This window comes from Hermetia illucens, chromosome 3 (assembly GCF_905115235.1).
Source record: "Hermetia illucens chromosome 3, iHerIll2.2.curated.20191125, whole genome shotgun sequence".
NCBI lineage: Eukaryota > Metazoa > Arthropoda > Insecta > Diptera > Stratiomyidae > Hermetia > Hermetia illucens.
The window spans coordinates 10,694,233-10,717,195 of NC_051851.1; the positions used below are offsets into that span (position 1 = coordinate 10,694,233).

The window sequence follows — 22,963 nt, forward strand, 5'->3', positions numbered from 1 at the left end:
CTGAATCGTGAAGGTAGCTTAGTGCGTGTTGGGTCCCGTGCTTTGTCCGGAACCCGAATTGATGGTTCGGAATAATGTTTTTCCGATCGCAATGTTGGACTAATCCCAATGTCCATACTTTTTCGAAGAGCTTGCCCAAGTTGGAGAGGAGAGAGACGGGCCTGAAGTTTTGTGGTTCGTGGGAGCCGCCTTTTTTTTTAATGGCGATTATCTTTGCTACTTTCCAAGTAGTGGGAAAGTAACCATTATTGATGCAGTTGTTGAAGACTGTAAGAAGGAACTTCATTGATGCCCTAGGGAGGTTTTTGATGACAATATTAGCTATGTCATCTGGTCCAGTTGATTTTTTGCCGTTAAGGCTTTTAGTGATGGCTGCGAGCTGTGATAAGCTCAAAAAGGTTTTTGGGTCATTTGGTTTGCAGGATGGGTTAAAGGTGGAGAAGGTAGTTAGTTTGAGTGAATGCTCATGAAGAAAGTCTTTGATTGTCGTGTCTACAATCGAACTGACTGCTCGGTTGTTACTAGGTGAAGGAGAGTTTAGTTGATTTAGGAAAGACTCCGCGAGTATTTGAGCTTTCCTAGCGTCACTGCCGATGTTTTCATTGTTCTTGGTAAGAACGAAGTTTTTGGATCCGTTGCGGCCTGTCAGCCTATTAATATGTACAAACATATTAGATCCGGGTTTCACATCTGCTAGCTTGCGAGTGAGTTCCTTGCTACGGAATTGTTCCACCATTTGACGGATTAATGTACTAAGGCAGTTAATCCGCGAAATTAACACTTTATATTCCGTGTTAGTTCTGTTGCCATTTTTGTGGAAGTTTCGTTTGAGATTTCTGCGCCAGATTTTTCTGACTTTCAGGTGTTTCATTATCTCGTGCGGCAATTTATTGAACTGAATCTCCTTGATTTTGAGGAGCTTTGTGTTTCTGCGTGTAGCAGAGTTGATGGCATCGGTAGCCAAGATGATGGCCTCATCGATTTCTTTGTCCGTTAGGTTTTGCGAGACAGTGATTTTTTTCAGGTTTAGCTGTGGTGCTAATTCTGCCCTGAATTTATCCCAGTTAGTATGGGCGAATGATCTTATTGCGCTGGGTACTCGCTTTTGCAGTTGAGAGTTTAGGGAAAGTATAAGTTCAACTGCGAAGTGATCGGACATCCTTGGTAAAGTTTTGCACGTTAACACCTGCAGTGTGAGAGTGGCGTCTGCGGACATTAGAAAATAGTCAAGCATTGACTGACTTGCAGGCCTTGTGGGTGTGTCTGGCAAGATCATCTCAAGCTGGTTTAATGAACTTTGATTATGGATCCATTTTTCGAGGGCAACCCCATTTCGGTTTTTTGCCAAATCGCCCCAGGAAGTGTGCCGTAAGTTAATGTCCCCACCAAAAATTAGGTATTTAGGTTTAGACTGGAGATCGCTCAAGATTTGTAAGTCTTGGCCCAGTTGTTCAGAGGGAGAGTTACATTTTATGTAGACTGCAGCTATTAAGATGCGTCTATTGTCGTTAGTTTTAATTAAGGCCGCTGCCGCGGAACAGGTCTGCAGGTTTTTGATGGAGACTTCCTCAAATGCATAGTCTTTTCTGACTAAAAGGACGGAACCGCTGTTGGTGTCGTCCCGGATAATGTTATATCCGGTAAAATTAACGTTGTGCCTGCTTTTTAAATGTGTCTCTGAAACACAGAAGAAGTCTGCTTTCAGGGAATCGACCAACTCTTGTGCGGTGGCACGTTGGGCGTGTGAGACCAAGGACGCGGAGTTAAATGTGACGACTTTTAACTCCATAAACTCATCAAAAGTGGGATAGCGGCTAATTTGTTTGGACCGAAGCGAGAGTTTCGACCAAGTTTTGGAAGGCCAATTTGTTGCCTTGAGGGATTTGAGGGGCTGTAGCTCTAGGAATAGTGTTCCTAGTTGTTTGGGTAAGAGGAGTTTGGGGGGCTGCAGCTCTAGGGAGAGTATTCTTAGCTGCTTGAGCGTAAGAAACGCCCGGTTTGGCCAAGCTTTGTGACATCTGAGTCACCGCCTGTTTGGCTTTCATGGTCTCGGCATTTTTTTTCGCCCTGCCAGCTTCCCTTCTGGCAACCATGTCCTTGTATGCCGGGCATCCGCGGTAGTTGGCGGGGTGTCCGGCCTGGCCGCAATTGCAGCAAGTTGGTTTGTCTGCGGTGGGATTTGAGCATTCCCCTCGCACATGGGTTTTCGTGCACCTCACGCACCGGTGTACGATGGAGCAATTGATGGCGATATGCCCGAAGTTTTGGCAGTTGTAGCACTGCACTTCTTGAAACGGCTTGACTTTCTCAAGCGAAATTTTCTGGTGAAGGATATATTTCACCTTAAATGCTTCGTTTAGATCTTGTTCTGGCTCGAAAGTAGCCATGAACAGCCCCGATTACGACTTCAATGGAAGTGCCGGGTTCAGGCTGTGGGCCAGTTTTTCGGCTCGTGTGACTAGATTTGAAACACTTTAGGTGCGGGTACTCTTCGTTGAGTTCGCACATTATGTCAGCCGGCTCAGTCTCTCTATGAAGACCACGGATGACCAAGGACTGAGTCCTTAAAGCCGGAGGGGTACTGGTCGTGGCATGCAGTCCCTTTTCCTTAATAAGATTGAAGAACGCTGCATGATCCTCAAGACTTTGAGCAAAAATGAGGGTCCTATCGGCCCTCATATTTTTTAGGGTTGCTTTTAACCCTTTCTCTTTTAATATCCTCAAGAATTGAGGAACATTAATTTTATACCCAGTGATGGGCGGAATTTTTGCCTTTTTTGGGCAGGTAGCCTGGGGGGAGGGTGCCTGAGGGTTTGCCGGAGGGGCATTAACTCTACTTACACTCACCTTTTCTTTGTTTCTCTTTTTCCTCCGCTGGACGAAGTTGAACTCGTCGCCTTCCTCTTCTTGGATGACGACGCACATCTCTCCATCTTGATGATGTTGTTGATCCTTCTGTTGTTGCTCCATCAGTTGTTGCTCCTTCAGTTGTTGCTCCTTCAGTTGTTGCTCGTGTTGTTGTTGTTCATGTTGATGTTGTTCACGATGATGTTGTCGTTGCTGCTGCTCCGACGTTGCGATTGGCATCCTCCCTTCGAGGGATGCCAAGCGATCCTCTAGCCGCTTTATAATTTTTAGCTGACAGTCCAGCTGCTGGACCATCGCAGCCTTTTCTTGTTTTAGCCCCTCGATTTTTTCGAGGAGGGTCGCGTTCATTGCTTGCAGCTCTGTGTGTCACGCGCTCCGATTTCTGCTTGAACGCATATATTAATGGCTTGTGATCGGTGTGGATATGGAATTTGCGACCTTCCACCATGAAGCCAAAGAATTTTATTGCCAAATAGACCGCCAACAACTCTCGATCGTACGCGCTGTAACACGACGGCGCTGGGGTGATTTTTTTTAGAAGAACCCGAGCGGCCGCCATTCACCATCGGTGAACTGTTCCAAAACAGCTCCTGCTGCTAGATCGGATGCATCAGTTGAGATTCGAATGTCTGCATCATCGGCAGGATATCGGAGTAATGACGTTTCGGTGATGGCTTGCTTGATCTCTTCAAAAGCTCAAGAAGATTCGGGGTTTTATTCTATCTGGGAGTTATCATTCCTCTTGTTTCCATGTAGGTAGACGTTCAAAGGAGCTAAGATCTTGGCTGCGTTCCGCAGGAATCGCCTGTAGAAATTGACGACCCCTAGAAAACGTCGAAGATCTTTGACTTTCTTCGGCCTCGAGAATTCTTGAATGGTTTGGACTTTCGCCTTAAGTGGCTCGATATCATCCCTCGTGTCCATGTGCCCAAGATACTCCATTTGATCAGCCCCGAATGTGCACTTTTCAGGATTGATGCGGAGCCCATGTTCAGTCACATATGGTCCGAAGATGTTGCTCATGCTCCTCCATCGATGTCGACTCGACGAGGATGTGACGAGCATGTCATCAAGGTAATTGAAGCAAAATGTGAAACCGCGTAATACGGAATCCAAGAACCGCTGAAATGTCTGCGCGACATTCCGCAATCCAAAATTTCGTATAGTCCAAACGACCTCAAATTCGTATAGCCCAAACGAGGTGATCACCGCCGTCTTGGGAATGTCTTCCTCGGAGATCAGGACCTGGTGGAATGTTGAGAATATTGTTTTGCCATTGATCCCTTGTACAATGTCATGGACGTGGAAGATTGGATACTTATTAGCAACGGTGACCGCATTGAATGTGCGATAATCTCCTCATGGACGCCAACCATAATTTTTCTATTTCATTAATATCGGACTGGCCCAGGGGCTCTTGGACGGTCGGCAGATCCGCTGCTCGATCATATACTCGAATTCACTGCGCGCTGCCTTAAACTTGTCGGGTGGGAAGCGTCTCGGGTGTCCGGCTATTGGCTGTCCTTTAGTCTCAATGCAATTTTGGACACCATGTTTTGCTGTTCCGCGGGAAAATCAGATGTGGAAATTCACCCAAAATAGCGTGGAATCTATTGCTTCTGTTCAAAGTGGATATGACTTCAGCATTGCCTCCAAAAATTGGGGCTTCAATGGACAACTTTGATATGGAGTTTACTAGGTTTCTACGGCGAAGGTTCGCTAGTAGTCCAAAATGTTTTAAAAAGTCAGCGCCCAGGATTGGTCAGGACACTTTTGCGACTTGGAACACCTATCTAAATGTTCGACGCAGACCCAAATTCAACGTGAGTAGGCGTTCGCCATAAGTTGTACCGTTTGCGACGAAAAGTTTCGGGTAGTTGGCGTTATTTCGCCCCGTTCGTCTATCTGGTGGAATTACGGATACGTCCGCTCCCGTATCAACGAGAAATAGTAGGCCTCCGTCTTTGTCCCTTATCACTAAGAGATTGGTTTGTGCCTCGCCAATCGCGGCTACCGGCGACGAGGTGACGAGTTTCATGGAAAAGCGCAAGGTGTTGTGCACTTTCGCGCCTTATCACCGAAATGACGGTGGTAGAAGCAAATGGCGCTGTCGCGGTTAACTTTTCGATTTCGGGAATGTTCTGGGGTCCGGGGGCGAGGTCGTCCATTTCGCGACGTTGAACGGTTCCTAAATTGGGTTTCAAACCGGCTGAGTCGTTCGCTTATGATGGCAATTTGTCTCGCCTTGTCCATGGAGTCCCTAAGTTCGGATGCGTTACTGCCCGGCGTGATCGCTGCAACTTACGGCAAGTCCCCCTTCTCGCGGAGAATCTTGAACGCCATTTGGGCCAGGGCTTCAACATCGACGTGAGCTGTAACGCTTAATATCTCCCGGACACGGTGAGTAATTTTTTAAGCCAAAATGTGCGAAGTGTATCTTGGCTTAGCTGTTCGCCGACAAGGTGTTGGCCTAGAGTCTTCCAACTCTAGATCGGATAACGCCTTTGCCAAAGCGTCTTCCGGGGATTCCGCGAAACGATTTATTAGCTTGCTTTTTAGCTCAGCGTATTTATTGTCTTTTGGCGGATTCTCGATAATGTCCCTTATATCGTTAAGAACGGACATGCCAAGCGGGGCGACGACCGCTTGGAATTAGGCGGAGTCGGACACAATTCAGCTACAAGCAAATTGTGACTCGATGTGACTGAACCACAATTTTGGCCGGTATGCAGGTATTTTCACCTGCGCGGAGTCAACATTACCGGGCATATAATAGGGCCGAAGATCGGGGCTGCCGCGTGATGGTGTGATAGGCATTTTCAATAACGGCGTCGATTGGGACTGCGATGTTGCGCTTGCGGCGGCCTCGCATGTAGGCGCGGGTGAATGCGGATCGCCAGACATGATGCTCAGAAATTCAAGAAAAACGTACCTTGCGTTTTGTGATGACAGTCGAATGCAGGTTTCTGGTGTCGAAAAACGTGGGTCGATACTCGGAATTCCAATTGCTGGCTATTAAGATATGCTGGTGCTGACTACGATGCAATGTTCTATTGCCCGCGTTGGGTGCGTGAAAAAAAATGGAACTATCGAGGTCACCACTATGGGTACTTGGATTCCCATTAAATTAAAACGCTGGCGTTTGATTTGGACACCTTTATTCGCCGACGGCCTCGTACGCTGCCTGAGGAGTGGAGACTCGACACGATAGATATAGCAAGAGACCATGTGTCTTTTGTCTGAAATAATCCCTTGTATGGATCGGCATGACTTCCATCGCTCTTAGATGTCGGGGCGATCGCTGTCGCGTTCCTACATTTAATATTAGCAGCGCCTGTGAGCTTACGAACTTTTCAGTCCAATTAATAGTCTTGTGATGATAATATAATTGATACTGAAAAATTTAGAAAGAGTTCCGCCTGAATTGAGAAAATATTGCCATGGGTTCCAACCGTGACGTACTGTGAAATAATTTGCTGCACATTATGTGAATATGTGAATATATGTATATATATGTATATAATTTAGCTATTATTACGTTGTTGCAAACGAAATGGCCGTTTTAGTACTAAAATTTAAAACGACTGTAAAGCTTACAAAAAATTATTTCTTTAATTAAAATAGGTGCCAGTCGATTCAAAACACTTTTCCCAGCGAAATTCAAGAGCATGTATGCCAGGTTCGTAGAAGTCCAACTGTTGGGTGTTCAGAAATTGGTCGAAGGCAATTTTGGCAGCTTCTTCGTTCCTAAATTGTTTTTCCGCCAAAAAATGATCCAAATGCTCAAAAAAGTGGTAGTCGGTTGGCGAAAGGTCCGGTGAATATGGTGGATGAGGCAGAGTCTCGTTCTGCAATTCGTTCAACTTCTGAACCGTTGTTCTGGATACATGAGGTCGTGCATTGTCGTGAAGGAGTATGACACCATCTCTGTTGACTAATTTCGGCCGCTGAATACTCAATTTTTGGTATATTTCCTCGAGTTAGGCACAGCATTTCTGTGCATTTATCGTTTCTACAGGTGCCAAAAAAGAATAGTGGATAACTCCAGCTGTAGACCACCAAACGGTCACCATTACCTTCTTCGGATGGAGGCTTGGTTTCGACATGTGCTTCGGTGGCTCATCAGAATGCAGCCATTGTGTTGATCGGCGACGATTGTCGTATAATATCCACTTTTCATCAGATGTCACTATTCTGTGGAGTCTGGGAGAGTAAAGAACTGTAAATTTCCATTCGAAGCGCCATGTTTTGTTCCGTAAGGGTATGGGGAACCCATTTGTCGAGCTTTTTCACTTTTCCAAGTTATTGCAAGTGTCGGGAAACTGTCGAATAGTGTACGCCCAGTTTCTCTGCAATGTCTCTCACAGACTGACGTGTGTCGCATTCAACTAGCAAACGCAGCTCGTCGTTGTCAATTGATGGTTCTGGATGTTCACGTGGCTCACTTTGAAGGTTTACGTCGCCTGACCGGAATTTTTCGAATCACCGCCGTGTGGTTCGTTTGCTTGCCGTATCAGCTCCAAATGCGCTGTTAATGTTCCTGGTCGCCTCCGCTGCTTTATGATTGAGTTTGAACTCATACAAAAAAGGTATACGTTCTTGGCTCTTTTCCATCCTTTTTCCTTTCTATTTACTGTTATCACAACGATGGTCAAAACTGAAATGACTCCTTGAGTAAATGTAGGAGTATTTATACTTCATTATCCGACACCAACAGCGTCAACTGGTGGTGGTTTGATACAGAAAAATCGCAACTAACTTCATTTGATTGCGAAATCGGCCATTTTATGTGCAACAACCTAATATATTCTTAGTTTGTTGGGTAACTTTTCCCCGAAAGCAAAGTTTAAATCCAAATATTCTAAAATGTTGGGGTCAGATTTGAGGAGACTCTTTTCATTATTTTATTCGAGAACCATTCATTTGGAGTAATAGAAAACTCATGGTCAAAATAAGGGATCAATTTTTATACTTTACTTTCAAACTTCTTTAGGGTACGGTAAATATTCACCATTATTCCGGAATATTGTTGTAAAGTAAAATCATTATCGATTCAAAAATGAATTGGAGTTCATATGCAACCATATGGAAACCTCAAACTCAGTAATATTTTTGTCTACGTTTGGTTTGGCTCTCCAATATAGGTTTCAATATCCGTTCCAAACTTTGAACAACGTACTCACCTTTGCCTAACTCTGTCTCCTCAAAATCCTCAAAAAAATGTATCTTTTAATGATTACAGTCGAAAAAAGCAGTTCAGGATTTCAGTAAAATTTCCCGAATATGTTTAATACTTTGTTTTTCGGAGTTTCAATTGGATCACGAAGATAAAATTATTTTTCATGGGTAAATCGGCCCCAAATATCGTTATTGTATTCAGCCAATTTTGGTTTGGTATCTCAAGGAAGCCATTGATTTACGATAAGTGTTTTCGAACAATTCTTCCTGATCCAGTGGAAACAAAGATCACAATAAATTTCTAAAAACTCATTTCTCGTTGAAAATCCACTCTCCTTTCATATCATTTCTCTCTGGAAAAAACAATCATTTCACAACCATCTTTTCAATCAATCACTTCCATTATCCTTTGAATGATTTCTTACGTTTTTTATTTATGCCCCTTTTAAAGAGAAAATCTTCTTTCATTTGTATTTACAGAAATATCATCTTGTTGGGTCACAACGCGAGGTGAGTTCCTTTCCATTAAAGTTCCATACAACCATAATTATTTCACAGAATATTAATTTGATCATTTGATGTTTTTTGTATTTTATTATATTTCCTTTCGACTTTTTTGATTGTTCCTAAATCAGCGTTGTCCATTCCGAAATCCATTTCGTTTTCACGCTAAGAAGAAGAGAAATTCACGCATTGTTTGTGTGTGTTGTTGATTTCCTTCCAAGTTTTCTTTTACATGCATATGATTTTCCTCTCTGTCGACATTCAAGTTCTGTTCATGATAAATGGTTTTTCGTTGGAACTGTTCAATCGATGAAAGCTGAGCTTTGTTACTTCCTCTTTGTTGCTGTCCTACTACCCTCAGAACTGAATTTCTCTTTTATCCTTCCTTTCTGTCGCAATACACACGTTAACACATACAACACGGAAACCAAGCACAGAAACACCCACGCAATCAAAGTCCCACACTAATGACAATTAATTTGCAATAAGTTCAATTCTACTTTACAAATTGCTCAGTCCTTACATTGTGATTTTGTTCTCTGATTTGTTATTTTTCGCTGTTCCGAAGAAATGTCGCATACAGAGTATTCTGCACATTGTGATTAGTATTAAGTCCACACTAACCTGGTCCACATGCCTAAGGAAAACTCAAAAAGTTACTTCAGCAAGATAATGTTCGTTTAGGGATAGGCGTTAACTACATTATTTGACTCTAAAAACGTATTTATTGACCAAAATTCCGCTGCTTGTACTACGGAGAGCAATGATGCTTCGTGATGTTTTGTGATATCACATTGCACCTATCACAGAAGTACTATCACTATCAATTAGGTAACACGATGATGTTGGGTAATGCGGTGATATTAGATAATGCGATGATATTGTGATGTTTACAAATGTCTCGATCGCGCTCGGTGATGATAATGTGATATTACACTTTTAGGTGATATCATTTTCGTGATATTAGATATATCATCTACTCGTCTCTACTAAGGTATGATATATAGTTAAAAAAGCCCAGGAACCCTCTTCTCGCCCAATCGGATCGAGGGGCGACCAACCTAAGGATGAGCTGAAGGCAACATCCAAGGGCCTGTATCATAGGGATGATGAGTTTCAACACAAAGTGTGTGGGACCATGCGAAAATGTATTGCTGCATCCCCATTGTCGCAAACACAGTGAAGCGGTGGTTACAAATTACAGAGACATATTGATGTTAATCGAAAACAGTAGGAATCAAGACTGAAGCTCACAAGGCCAGACTGTTATCGGACAGAACTTTTCGGATTATAGCACAGGATGACCGCTTTTTGCATCTCCGTGTATAGTCCAACCTTAAGATCGAGCGTTTTCAACGCTTTATGCAAATTTTGCGAGACTAATCTCCTCGCTGAAAGTACGACTGGGACTACTTCGATCTTTTGTAGTCGTCAAGCCTACTTGATATCCTCCGCTAAGGGGTCGTAGTTCCGGATTTTTTCTTGCCTGTTTTTCAACAGTGTTTCGGTCCAACGGTACGGCTACATCGATTATGAAGCGCACTCGTTCTTCCTTGAGAAGGAGAACTAGAGCGGGTCTATTGTGGTTAACACTGCAGTCGGTGACAATAGTGTGATCCCACAGTAGTTTGGCTCGATCATTTCCCAAGATTCTCTGCGGAGTATACTTATAGTAAGGATGGTAGATTGCCGCTAAGTTATACTTCACGGCAAGGTTTTGTTGGAGAATCTTAGAGACGGAGTTATGATGATTGGTGTACTCAGTTCTGCTTAACATCCTCCACCCAGGAATTATGTGTGCGACATGGGATCCAGTTCTCTGCTTTTCAAGTTTAAAGAATTCAATTTATTATTTGTCATTACGGTAGCCTGGCGTAATTGGCTAGAGGATTGTTTCTCAAAGAAAAACTCTCGAAGAGAGTGCACTTGATTATAGTGCAACGTTTTTAAATCAAGTATCCCCTTCCTTCCTGATGACGTAGGATAGTGATCCTCAATTTTTCGGCAGCTCTATTGTGCATGTTGTTGTTTGCAGGAATTACCCTTACCCGTCTATTGACAGATTCTTATTACTCCACTGTATCACACCGAAAGTATATAGAAGGACGGAAATGACAAAGGTGTTGATTGCCACGATTTTATTTTTCCCGGACAGCTCAGTTTTCGGGATATCACCCAGACACCGACAACTTAGATTTCATTATTGCCACAGCAGGTGTTGTTGCTTGCAATATGCCGAAGTATTTGCAGACGTCTACCGAATCCATACCAAATTTGGATATTATTTTGGCTTTATCCTTCGTTGTCAGTGTGTTTTCCTCGGACAATTGTTTGTTCGATGTAGGCTGTCGATATATTCCGTTTGCATGATCATCTCGGGGATGGTCTCGCATGAAAGCATAAGGTGTGGGAGGCACACTACTTCTGAAGTGCAATGGCTAGGTTGGCTCGAAACACTTATCCAGAAGTCTTTTGCCTGATCCAGAGGGAGGTTACTTTCACGACTTGAGTTGGCGAGGTTTTTATAAAATCTTCGCTGGTTTTGGAAGAACAAGATATGTGCTATCTTTCGCTGAAAGCTCTTTTGATATCTATGGATGCGGTTGGAGAATACCGCAGCATCTCAAGAATTCCCACAGCTGCATCGTAGAACAGATACCAATCTCTGTAGCAATAATCTCGCTAGCGATCAGCCAAAATTGTGTCAACGGCAGCAATAATGTTCGTAGTTGACGAAATAAACTTTAGTTTTAGAATTTTTGGCCTAGCGTCAAGGAGAATCTCTGCATATTCTGTGAATGCGACCTGGAATGCGGTCGACGCCTCATTATAAATTGGGCCGATATCCCCAGTCACTAAGCCTCTCCTGATTATTGGGTTCATGAAATACCTTACAGGTGTTGCTCCTTTTCACTATTCCGGTAAGTTGATGACTCTAGACTGAGCTCAAGTGAAACCTCTGGCCTAGAAAATTTGTGACTTAGTTGGTAGGTCAACTCGATTGTTGTTCACTATCATTCGGTATTAGTTGACGACGTTCTCCTCCGGTACATGACTTAGTTCCGGAAAACGGGTTATGAATGCATCATGGAATCGGTGTTTGTACCCTGATGGATTTCGTTCCAAATCCGTGACACAGTAATAGGCGCGGACAATGAATTTATTTAGTTGATTTGTCCAAACTATACGACGACTAGACCTTCCGTCCCTGGTGGTTGACGGCATAACCGCCAAAACATCCAAAGGCGAAGAGCCGCTCTGATGTTGTTGAGCGATTCTTAACCATGGGGTACTCTCTTCGTGTTCCTGGGGTCCCATTGAAAGAATTTAAAATGTTGTTATCCCCAATTTCTTGCCACAAGTAATGGAGAAGCAGTCAACTCTGTAGCAGAGTCCCAATGCTGCCCAATGTCTTATGATTTCCTCCGAAGGTAGGAAAGATATTTGAAGGGGAGCCGCTGAAATACAGTGTAACGTTATTGCAATTCGTCCGATAGGCGCGTCGATTCCTCCACCCCGGATTACGGATTTTTTAAAGAGGATTACTCCCCCTGAAAGGGAAGAATAGAAGAATAGGTTAGGGAAGACGAGCACAAATGCTTTCTGCTTCTCCGTGGCTACTTATTTACAGGATTAAGCTGCGATATTCGTAGCTAACCCGGTGGGTCATGTCATTATAAGCAACCCATGACACGCGCCTAGTCGCATGCAGCTCTGCGTTTGCAACTCAGGTCGGGATTAACCTGGTACACTAAAGTAAGTAGCACATGGAAAGTGAACCCCACTGTTACTCAAAAGCTCTAAGCCTTCGTAAACACCCGTCTGTGTCGTATCATCGGAGTACGCTTTACCTGACACTATCTCCTCCGGCATTTCGCTCCATCATATGTCGCTCTGATAATGGTTTTTAGTTTCTCCGGGATGCTCCTTTTAAGTAGAGCCCTTCAGATACACTCCTTGTTCACGCTATCGAAAGCTTTCTCGAAATCGATAAAGAGCATGTGAAGTGTAGATCTAAACTCCTTGCAGCGTTCAAAAATGATCCGTCGGGTGTTGATGTGTTCAATACAGGAGGATCCGAAACAGAAACTAGCCTGCTCTCTGCCAGACAAACTTTAGAGATGTTCTTTGATGAGTTTCATTTTTATTTTAACTATTATCTTTACAATGGAAGGGAGCAGGCAAACACCCCTCCAATTATCACACTTACAACGGGTACTCTTCTTTGGAATCTCAACGATCATCCCCTTCTTCCACTACAGATGCAGTGATAAATAACTCTGTGGGTAGAGTATGAAGCCCAGCGGCTGCACTCAATTTGAGCAATAGCAAATTCTCTCTTGTCAAGGCGTACATTACGTTGAACTTTTTGGGATTTCGTTCGGTATCTGAGTTCGAGTGCGTCATGGTCGCCATCACTCGCAGCGGTCAATAGAGCCTTCAGCCCCTTCCGTTCATCGATCCGCTTGCACGATTTCGTAGTCAGCTAGATCTTTCCACGCCTCTTCGGGACGTGGTCGACAAAAGTCCGAGAAAAGAGCAATTTTGAAGGTAGCCTAATGCTCATCGATATTCTCATGCGGGTTACTCAGTCTAACTGCATCATACAAGTGGTCGATGTTGAACTTAGAAGGTCGCAGCTCCTCAACCCTGCGACAAGTAGCGGACGCAACACGCAAGTATACGAAAGCGAAAATCAAATGGTGATACCTTTTGGTGCGATGATGGCGCCTTTCTTAGCACACACATCCAGGAGACAACTCCTACTGCTACTCGAGAAGTGGTCAATCTAATTGTTCGTACGGTGGCGGTCAGTCTAAACCCAACTGTCCTTATGGCAAGCTCTGTGCTCGAACAATGTGCCACCAATGACGAGGCGGTGGAAGTTGTAGAAATCCACGTACTTCCCATCATTATCATGTTTCTCCATCTCATATCCGAGCAGGGTGTTATCAGAGCCTTGGTATTCAGATCACCCATCACGATTTTAAAGATGACTTTAGGAAGCCTCCCCTTAACTGCATTAAATTGCTCGGAGAAAATATCCTTTTCAACTATATCAAAAGTATCCATTGATGCATACATATGACATTTCGAGAGCTAGTTGCTTCCTTCTTCAGTCCTTAGAATCTTAAGTACCCAACTCAAAAGGCGTAGCGGGCGACGTATACCAGTACTGTTGCCAATATTTCCACGCTGTGTTTTACGGCCCATTATTACTCTTTTAAGCAATCAATGTCATCACTTAATCATTCTTTTACTGCGTGGCGCGCACAAAACAAAACAAACTCAAATTTGAATAAAATATATCTATTTCGCTCCAACCTTGGTAGAGGAGCCATGATACCTATGTGGATATGTTTAAAACGAGCACTTTTCTGAGTGAATTGTTGTGTTTTAGAATGTATCATTAAATGTTCCTTCGTTGATAATGCAAAGAAGCTCCCATCCACTCAGAAATGTCCTTATCAATTCCTGATCATACATATTTTCTCACCCTGTTTGGGGCACATTCTCCGAGATGTAAGGGTCGTTGGAAAAGATCAAGTTAACGGTTGAATTTTCAACCCCATCCTGGGAGGAAGTGGAAAGTTTACGGAGGGGGATGGGAAGGCCCTCCCTTTAAATCCGATGAAAACTTGTGGCTCAGTCCCCACTTAAAAAGTGATGGATCCTTGAAGTAGGGCTTTTTTTATACCAACGTTGTGAAAATTGGAAGGTTAACCTTACACATTGAGGAAGAGAAGTATGTGTAGGAAAAAAGTGGAAGCTTCCTCCTTTCTAACTCCGTTAAAAAATTATGAAGACTATCCTCCCTCAAAAAGTTATGGTGCCCCGAAGTAAGGTTATTTTCATGTCGAAACGATAGGAGTTAACTCAGAACCTCGTCCCCGCAAGAAGGGTATGAAGACTGAAGCGGGAGGTCTTTCTCTCTCAAACTCCATTGCAAAATCGTGGCCTTGCCTCTGCTAAAAAGCCACAACTGCTACTACTTCTTGCATAGTTACAGAAATTTTAGCACGATGATATCACAATACCTTCTCAAGATTTTCTATAATTGAACACGCAATGAGATTATGATCCAAGTATGTACCGTCTAAATTGATTTCTAAAGTAGGCATTGAGACGGTTGAATTTCAATCCGTAAGCAAAACGTTATGACTGGGGATTCAAAAATTTCGAAACATGCCACTGCGGCTTGCCCGAAGCAAGACTTGCTAAAAAAATATTTGGTAGCGATCGCTCTAAGTGCTTCATACCTTCTTGTCGCATTGCTGGATATATTCCATCCATGCCAGGTGCTTTGAAGTATTCAGGGGACAATATGGCAATTTTCACTTTTTCATAGGTAACAACCACTTCCAAAGGGTTACGGCTCATCTTGCAATACTTCCGCGTTGAAGCGGTTGCAAGAGCTGTTAATTTTCCCCTTGCAATTCTCTCACCACTTCTCCCGGATGGTGTACTTTAAAGAGAGTCTGTACTGATTCCAATCTGGAGGTCTTGAAGGTATTATCGGGTTTTCTGAGAGAGTCCCGCTTGACAGATTCATTCCTTTTAAGGACTCTGCGCAGCCTTGAAGTTTCTCTTTCGCCTTCCAGTTACTCACAGTACACTCGAAAAGCCTCTCGTTTCCAACACTTAACGAGCTTCTTATATTCATGTTGTGACTTCTGGAAGTTTAACCAGTCTTTGTTCTTATTGCTTTTACAAGCACGGTTCAGAAGTCGCTTGGTTAATTTCCTGAATTTTCGCTATTCCTGGTTCCACCAAGGAACCGTTTTCCGTTTTGTCCTCGGGAAATAGGACAAGCCTCTTCATCATCATCATCATCATCAACGGCGCAACAACCGGTATCCGGTTTAGGCCTGCCTTAATAAGGAACTCCAGACATCCCGGTTTTGCGCCGAGGTCCACCAATTCGATATCCCTAAGAGCTGTCTGGCGTCCTGGCCCATCTTAGGCAGGGTCTGCCTCGTCTTCTTTTCCTACCATAGATATTGCCCTTATAGACTTTCCGGGTGGGATCATCTTCATCCATACGGATTCAGTGACCCGCCCACCGTAACCTATTGAGCCGGATTTTATCCACAACCGGACGGTCATGGTATGGCTCATAGATTTCGTCATTGTGTAGGCTACGGAATCGTCCATCCTCATGTAGGGGGCCAAAAATTCTTCGGAGGATTCTTCTCTCGAACGCGGCCAAGAGTTCGTAATTTTTCTTGCTAAGAACCCAAGTTTCCGAGGAATACATGAGGACTGGCAAGATCATAGTCTTGTACAGCAAGAGTTTTGACCCTATGGTGAGACGTTTCGAGCGGAACAGTCTTTGTAAACTGAAATAGACGCTGTTGGCTGACAACAACCGTGAGCGGATTTCATCATCGTAGCTGTTATCGGTTGTGATTTTCGACCCTAGATAGGAGAAATTGTCAACGGTCTCAAAGTTGTATTCTCCTATCCTTATTCTTCTTCGTGTTTGACCAGTGCGGTTTGATGTTGTTGGTTGATTCGTCTTCGGTGTTGACGTTGCCACCATATATTTTGTCTTGCCTTCATTGATGTGCAGCCCAAGATCTCGCGCCAATTGCCGTCTGCTCGATCTGGATGAAGGCAGTTTATACGTCTCGGGTGGTTCTTCCCATGATGTCGATATCGTCAGCATAGGCCAGTATTTGGGTGGACTTAAAGAGGATCGTACCTCTTGCATTTACCTCAGCATCACGGATCACTTTCTCGAGGGCCAGGTTAAAGAGGACGCATGATAGCGCATCCCCTTGTCGTAGACCGTTGTTGATGTCGAATGGTCTTGAGAGTGATCCTGCTGCTTTTATCTGGCCTCGCACATTGGGCAGGGTCAGCCTAGTCAGTCTTATCAATTTCGTCGGAATACCGAATTTGCTCATGGCCGTGTACAGTTTTACCTTGGCTATGCTATCATAGGCGGCTTTAAAGTCGATGAATAGATGGTGCAACTGATTTCCATATTCCAACAGTTTTTCCATCGCTTGCCGCAGAGAGAAAATCTGATCTGTTGCTGATTTGCCTGGAGTGAAGCCTCTTTAATGTGAGCCAATGATGTTCTGGGCGTATGGGGCTATCCGGCCTAGCAAGATAGCGGAGAATATCTTATAGATGGTACTCAGCAACGTGATACCTCTATAATTGCTGCACTGTGTGATATCTCCCTTTTTATGTATGAGACAGATAATGCCCCGTTGCCAATCGTCAGGCATTGATTCACTGTCCCATACCTTGAGCACAAGTTGATGAACCATTTGGTCTAACTGATCGCCTCCATATTTAACCAATTCGGCTGTAATTCCATCGGCTCCTGGCGACTTATGATTTTTTAGCCGATGAATTGCACGGACTGTTTCTCCTAAACTTGGTGGTGGCAGTATTTGTCCGTCGTCTTCAGTTGGCGGGACCTCCAACTCTCCGATGTTCTGGTTGTTTAGTAGCTCATCAATGTACTCAACCCATCGCTCTAATATGCCCATTCTGTCGGAAATCAGATTTCCCTCTTTGTCTCGGCAGGATGAGCATCGAGGTGTATAAGGCTTCATCCTGCTGACTTGTTGGTAAAACTTCCGCGCCTGGTGCGGTTGCTCCCTGTACTTTTCTAGTGCAAAGACTTGTTGGTTCCCCCAGGCTTCCTTTTTCCGTCAGTGAAGTCGCTTCTCCGCTCGACGGAGTTCGTGATAGGTCTCTGCGCGTGCCCGCGTTCTTTGGGAATGCAACTTTATTCGGTATGCGGCATTCTTCCGTTCCGTTGCCAGCTTACATTCATCGTCAAACCAGCTGTTCCGACTCTTTTTACAGCTGGGGCCAAGTATGTTTGTGGCCGTAGTTATGATAACGTTCTTCAAGTGATTGTGAAGATCATTTGTTGATACTTCATCTCCAGGATCTCTGTAGACTACGGTTATAGCAGCATCCATTTCCTTCTTATAGGTGTTGGGGAGGGCTGTGTTGTGGATGCTTTCAGTGTTAACTCTCACCTGATTGTCAGAGGGGATTCTGGGTGGTGTATTCGAGCTCGGAGCATCATGCCAACGAGATAGTGTTCCGAGTCTACATTGGCCCCTCCCCTATATGTTCTGATATTCATCAAGGCTGGGAGGTGGCGGCGTTCGATCAAGACGTGGTCAACTTGGCCGAAAGTGATCCCGTCTGGAGAGACCTACGTATGTTTCTGGACTGCTTTCCGCGCAAACCAGGTATTTCCAATAACCATTTCGTGTGACACTGCTAATTGAATAATCCGCAATCCATTATCATTTGTATTTTGGTGTAAGCTATGGGAGCCAACGTATCGCCTGAATACGGGCTCCTTCCCTACTTGGCTGTTAAAATCCCCAAGTATGATTTTGATGTCATATCTGCCTCGCAAGCGCAGAGTGCATAGCCGTTCGCTTATGTTTTCAAAGCCGATAACAGCAGGTTTTATTTTTTGGCTGACTAAGAAACCTACTTCGAACACATGGTTTACTGGATGACCGCTATAATATATGGTGTAGTGGCTCTTCTCCAGGAAACCGGTCCCTGTCCAACGCATCTCCTGTAACGCTGTTACAGCAGCCCTATATTGGGGCAGGGTATCGAGTAGCTGCTTGACTGCTCAGCAGCATTCGGTTTGTACAGGGAGCGCACGTTCCATGAGAAAATGCGCAAATCATTATTCCTTTGTCGTTGCCGGTTTCGTCGTTTTAAAGTCCGTCCTGTCTGAGGCCCCTGTTGTGGGTTCGTAACTTCGCTTTTCTATGTAGGGCTGTCAGCTCTACCCAACTCCCAACCTGGATGACCAGTTGGCGCAATTTGTCCCGTTTTTAGGCGCGGGAGACTCGCCTTCATCCTTCTCTGTCTGCAGCTTTTCGTTAAGAAGAAACTCCAGCGGTCACGTGGAGGTGGAGATAGGGTTTGGTAGTGGAGCTATTGGTGTTGGTTCAGCAGGCATTTCCCAGGTTTTATGCTCCATCGTGGGTATGAAACCACGCTGCGCCCTGGGACCTATACTACCCTTTGACCACCGTTATTATTTATTGGTCTTGCAAATACCGATATTTCGGGAACCACTTGTTCCCTTCCGAAGAATTTTTAGCCCCCTACATGACGACGAAATCTATAAGCGATACCATGACCATCAGGTTGTGGATAAAATCCGGTTGAATAGGTTGCGGTGGGCGGGTCATTGAATCTATCATTATCTATGGTAGAAAAAGAAGACGGGGCAGACCCTGCCTGAGGTGGAGCGATAGCGTAGGTTAGAACGCCGCTTTTAGGGATATCGAATTGGCGGACCTCGGCGGAAAACCGGGATGTCTGGAGTTCCTTATTAAGGTATGCCTAGACCGAATACCGGTTGTTGCACCATTCATGATGACTTGTTCCCTTCATCGATGCCAACAATTAAGACTTGCCTATTTTTTATTCGCTAGTGACATTTATTAAGCTGCCTGCAGCAGACTTGTTAGCACTGATGAAGGGAACGAGTGGTTCTCGAATTAATTATTTCGAGGGGTCGAGATTAACTTGATATAATTAGTTCTCAAGGAATCAATTGTTAACTTTTGGGTTTTCTAAGTATGTATTGGGAAGATCCTTTTCCTTCTTCTTTACCCTTTATCGGCGGGGTCGACTCGTCTTGATCAGTTGTGCCACTTTACTCTGCCATAGGTTTGATCTGGATGCAGTCGCGAGACTTTCAAATCACTATGCAGCCTATCAAGCCATCGATGTTCTTACCGGCCTTTTGGTCGCTTACCATCGATTTGGATGTTCAGACCAACCTTGGCAAGTAAATTCTCGTTAGTTTGAATTAATTGACCATACCATCGAAGATGCCTCCCTTGCAATTTTCCTATATCCTCATTTCGAATGTGATCAAGGCATGTTATGCCACACGTTCAATGCAACATCTTCGTCTGCATTACCGCGAGGCGCCTTTCATTTTCTACTAGACTCGACCAACTCTCAGAACTATAGAAGGTGACAAGGCGGTCGACACTACGGTAAATTTTCAATTTGAGATGGTCGCTGGTTCCCCTGGCGGTTTGCCAGCCTTAGGCAACAGCACCAGCTTCTGCCGTTTCCATGGTGCAGGAAAGATACCCTCGGACATGCACGTTTCGAACAGTTCCCCGAACATATCCGGTCTACATTTGACGGCAAGTTCACTAATGATAGCAATCTCCATCGCGGATTCGTAAGTGGTCTGTGCAAGCAAATCTTGCGCGACTCTCTCTCTGTCTGTCTGTCTGTCTGTCCGTCACACGCATTTTTCTCGGAGACGGTTATAGCGATTGATACCAAATTTGGTACAAAGATGGGAACTGTGAACGCTCACATATACCGTGAGTTACATCCTTTTACGTTGAATTTAAGGGGGGGGGGGGGGGTCCCCATACATGCAAAAGGGGGGTGTAAAATTTTTTTTCATCAAATATAGTCATATGGGGTATCAAATTAAAGGTCTCGATTAGTACTTTTCGAAGCCGGTCTAAGTTTTGACATTCGTTGGAAGGGTGGGGAGTGCGGCGGGTTGAAAGTGGTCATTTCTTTAAGGGGGCCATTCTCAGAAACTACCAAACCGAAAAATCTGAAAAAAAAACACTATATGGTGCCTGGGCTCCGAAATACCTTCCATACCGATATCTTTTCAAGTAAAGTTAATAATAGTATAAGGTCTACAAATAAGTTCTGTCGGTTTTCACAATAGATGGCGTAGCTTGTTTTTTATTCCATTGATCCACATTTCCAAACATTCATCGGAAAGCTACTGTCAATAGGCACAAACGTCAGTATAAATTATTTAATTGAAGTGTAAACAACAATACTTTTTTCATCAACGAAAATGCCCAATTTTGTACCAAATAATGTGTTTTTGTGGGGAGTTCTACTTCATTATTTCAATGTGAAGAAAAAAGCAACCGAAAGTCATTGCATTTTGGTGGAAGTTTATGGTGACCATGCTCTATCTGAACGAACATGTCAGAGGTGGTTTGGACGGTTTAAAAGTGGCAATTTTGACTTGGAACACGAAGAGCGTGCCGGACGGCCAACAATTTTTGAAGATGAAGAATTAGAGGCATTGCTCGACCAAGATCCATCTCAAACGGAAGAAGAACTTGGAAAAACACTTGGAGTCACTCAGCAAGCCATTTCCAACCGTTTAAAAGCAATGGGAATGATCCGAAAGGTCGGAAATTGAGTTCCGTATGAACTGAAGCCAAGAGACGTAGAACGCCGTTTTTTCATGTGCGAACATCTGCTCCAAAGGCAAGAAAGGAAAGGTTTACTGCATCGAATAGTTACTGGCGATGAAAAGTGGATCCATTACGATAATCCTAAGTGTCGGGCAACTTGGGGATACCCCGGCCATGCCTTATCATCGACAGCCAAAGCGAATATTTATGGTGAGAAGATCAAGCTGTGTATATGGTGGGACCAGCTGGGTGTGGTATACTATGAGCTGCTAAAACCGAACGAAACGGTCACGCTCAAACTCTACCGACGTCAAATGATGCGTTTGAGCCGCGAACTCAAGAAAAAACGGCCGCAATACCAGCAAAGGCATGATAAAGTTATTTTACAACATGACAATGCTCGTCCACATGTTGCACAGCCCGTTAAAACATATCTAGAAACGTTGAAATGGGAAGTCCTACCCCACCCGCTGTACTCCCCAGACATTGCTCCTTCTGATTACCATTTGTTCCGGTCGACGCAGCATGGCTTGGCTGACCAGCACTTCTCCAATTACGACGAACTCAAAAAATGGCTCTATGAGTGGATAGCGGCCAAGCCGGCCAATTTTTGGCGCGATGGTATCTATGAATTGCCTGAAAGATGGAAGAAAGTTGTGGCTAGCGATGGGCAATACTTTGAACAATAAAGCTTCAAATTTAAAGAAAGGACCGACAGAACTTATTTGTAGACCTTATATATTACTATATTTTTTTGTGATTGGCACCACGAAGTGATGTAGACTATAATGTAGAGCATAATCTTACCAAGTTTCGTGGGAATCGCACTATTACTAACAAAGTTATAATACGGCAAAGTTGTTACTCCTTTGAAAATTGAAGACCATGAATTGACATCACCCGAGAGTGGATACTCTCACATAATATATGGATATATTACGTGCTACGTACTAAGAAATACACAAAACCTTTCGTACCTGAAGCGTCCAGCTTCCGGTTTCCCGACTTGTTGATTCTAGTCTTGTTGATACGCATTCTACCCTGAGCTGACTATGAGTAAAATCTAGATCTGAAGGTGGTTGAGGATCTCTTTCTGAAAGTTTCTGTATGCGTCTAACTTCTCGATTTAGTTAAGTTCTCAAATTTTTCAATGACTTGGTTGGTTCTGTTTGCTTTTTCCATTGACTATATTTTTGTATCTTTAATTATCCATAAATTGATGTATTTTAACGAATATATATGTGTGTTTTTATCTAACACTTTCAAACTTTTTCTAAATATATGCATTCCACTCTACTACTCTCTATTGGCTTTTCTTCTGTAAAAAAAAAACAAAATTAAAAAAAAAAAACCAAATTGAAACTTAAAAATCACCAAAATACTGCTTTAAATATAACCGAAAAAAACGGTGCTATAATGACACAAAAAAACAAATCGAAAATGAAATTTCGATAAAAAAAAAATTAAAAAAACCAAAAAAACGTGTATGAAATTTGGTAAAAACCAGTCGGCCGGCCTTTTGTAGGCGCGACATTGTTGTCACCACACCGGCAACGAGGTAGGCGAAGGACAAAACACGCTCAAAAAATACATGAAAAATTCACTAAATCTAGGTAAGTTTCTATCTATTTAGCTTAACTAATTTAATTTTAATTTCATTCTCCTCTAATTACTTTCAAAATCGAAATCTTTTCTAGTTTCTTCTTCTGATTTAATTTTATTCCTCCAAAATATTTCACTTGTACTTTCAGAATTTTGTAATAGCGCATTGTGTACGTAAGAAATATATTGCGAATTGCAGTTTTTTTGAATATATCTAAGTCAGTTAAAAAGATTTTTGTAATATTACGACTATGAAGAGAGAATAAGTTTATTTTATTCTTTTGTTATGAAGAAAAGATACAGAAAAAATATATATATGAAACGCTTTTCCGTAGATTTTATAAGATTTGTAAGTATTCCTTGTAGATACGTAAATATATTTTAGATACTTTAGATACTCTAGATTCTCTAGATAATAGTTATTCAAGTTTCCTCTACAGAGCTTCAAGTGCAAGTCGCTTTTCTTTTGTAGGAGTTTGTAAGATGTATTGTATCTTTCATTCGAGCTGATGATATTTGAACACTACTCCAGAACACACTGCTTTCACACCTGAAACGCTTATTTAGATATCCGAAAATGTTTGACTTACATAATCGAA

General features: G+C 43.3%; 1 protein-coding gene across 7 annotated transcripts in view; it reads left to right on the plus strand.

Annotated features, from left to right (window-relative positions):
- LOC119651746 (putative thiamine transporter SLC35F3) overlaps positions 1-22,963 on the plus strand; it is an 82,576-nt gene that overhangs the window by 50,403 nt on the left and 9,210 nt on the right. For 2 of the 7 annotated variants that reach the window (XM_038055476.1, XM_038055479.1), the window contains one exon: positions 8,527-8,556. The exons of 2 other annotated variants lie outside the window; for them this stretch is intronic. In XM_038055476.1, the coding sequence (XP_037911404.1) occupies positions 8,527-8,556 (30 nt within the window). Of the gene's footprint in view, positions 1-8,526; positions 8,557-22,269; positions 22,376-22,513; positions 22,535-22,963 lie in introns of all 7 variants that reach the window. 3 more of the 7 variants (XR_005249487.1, XR_005249486.1, XR_005249488.1) reach the window with 3 other exon arrangements.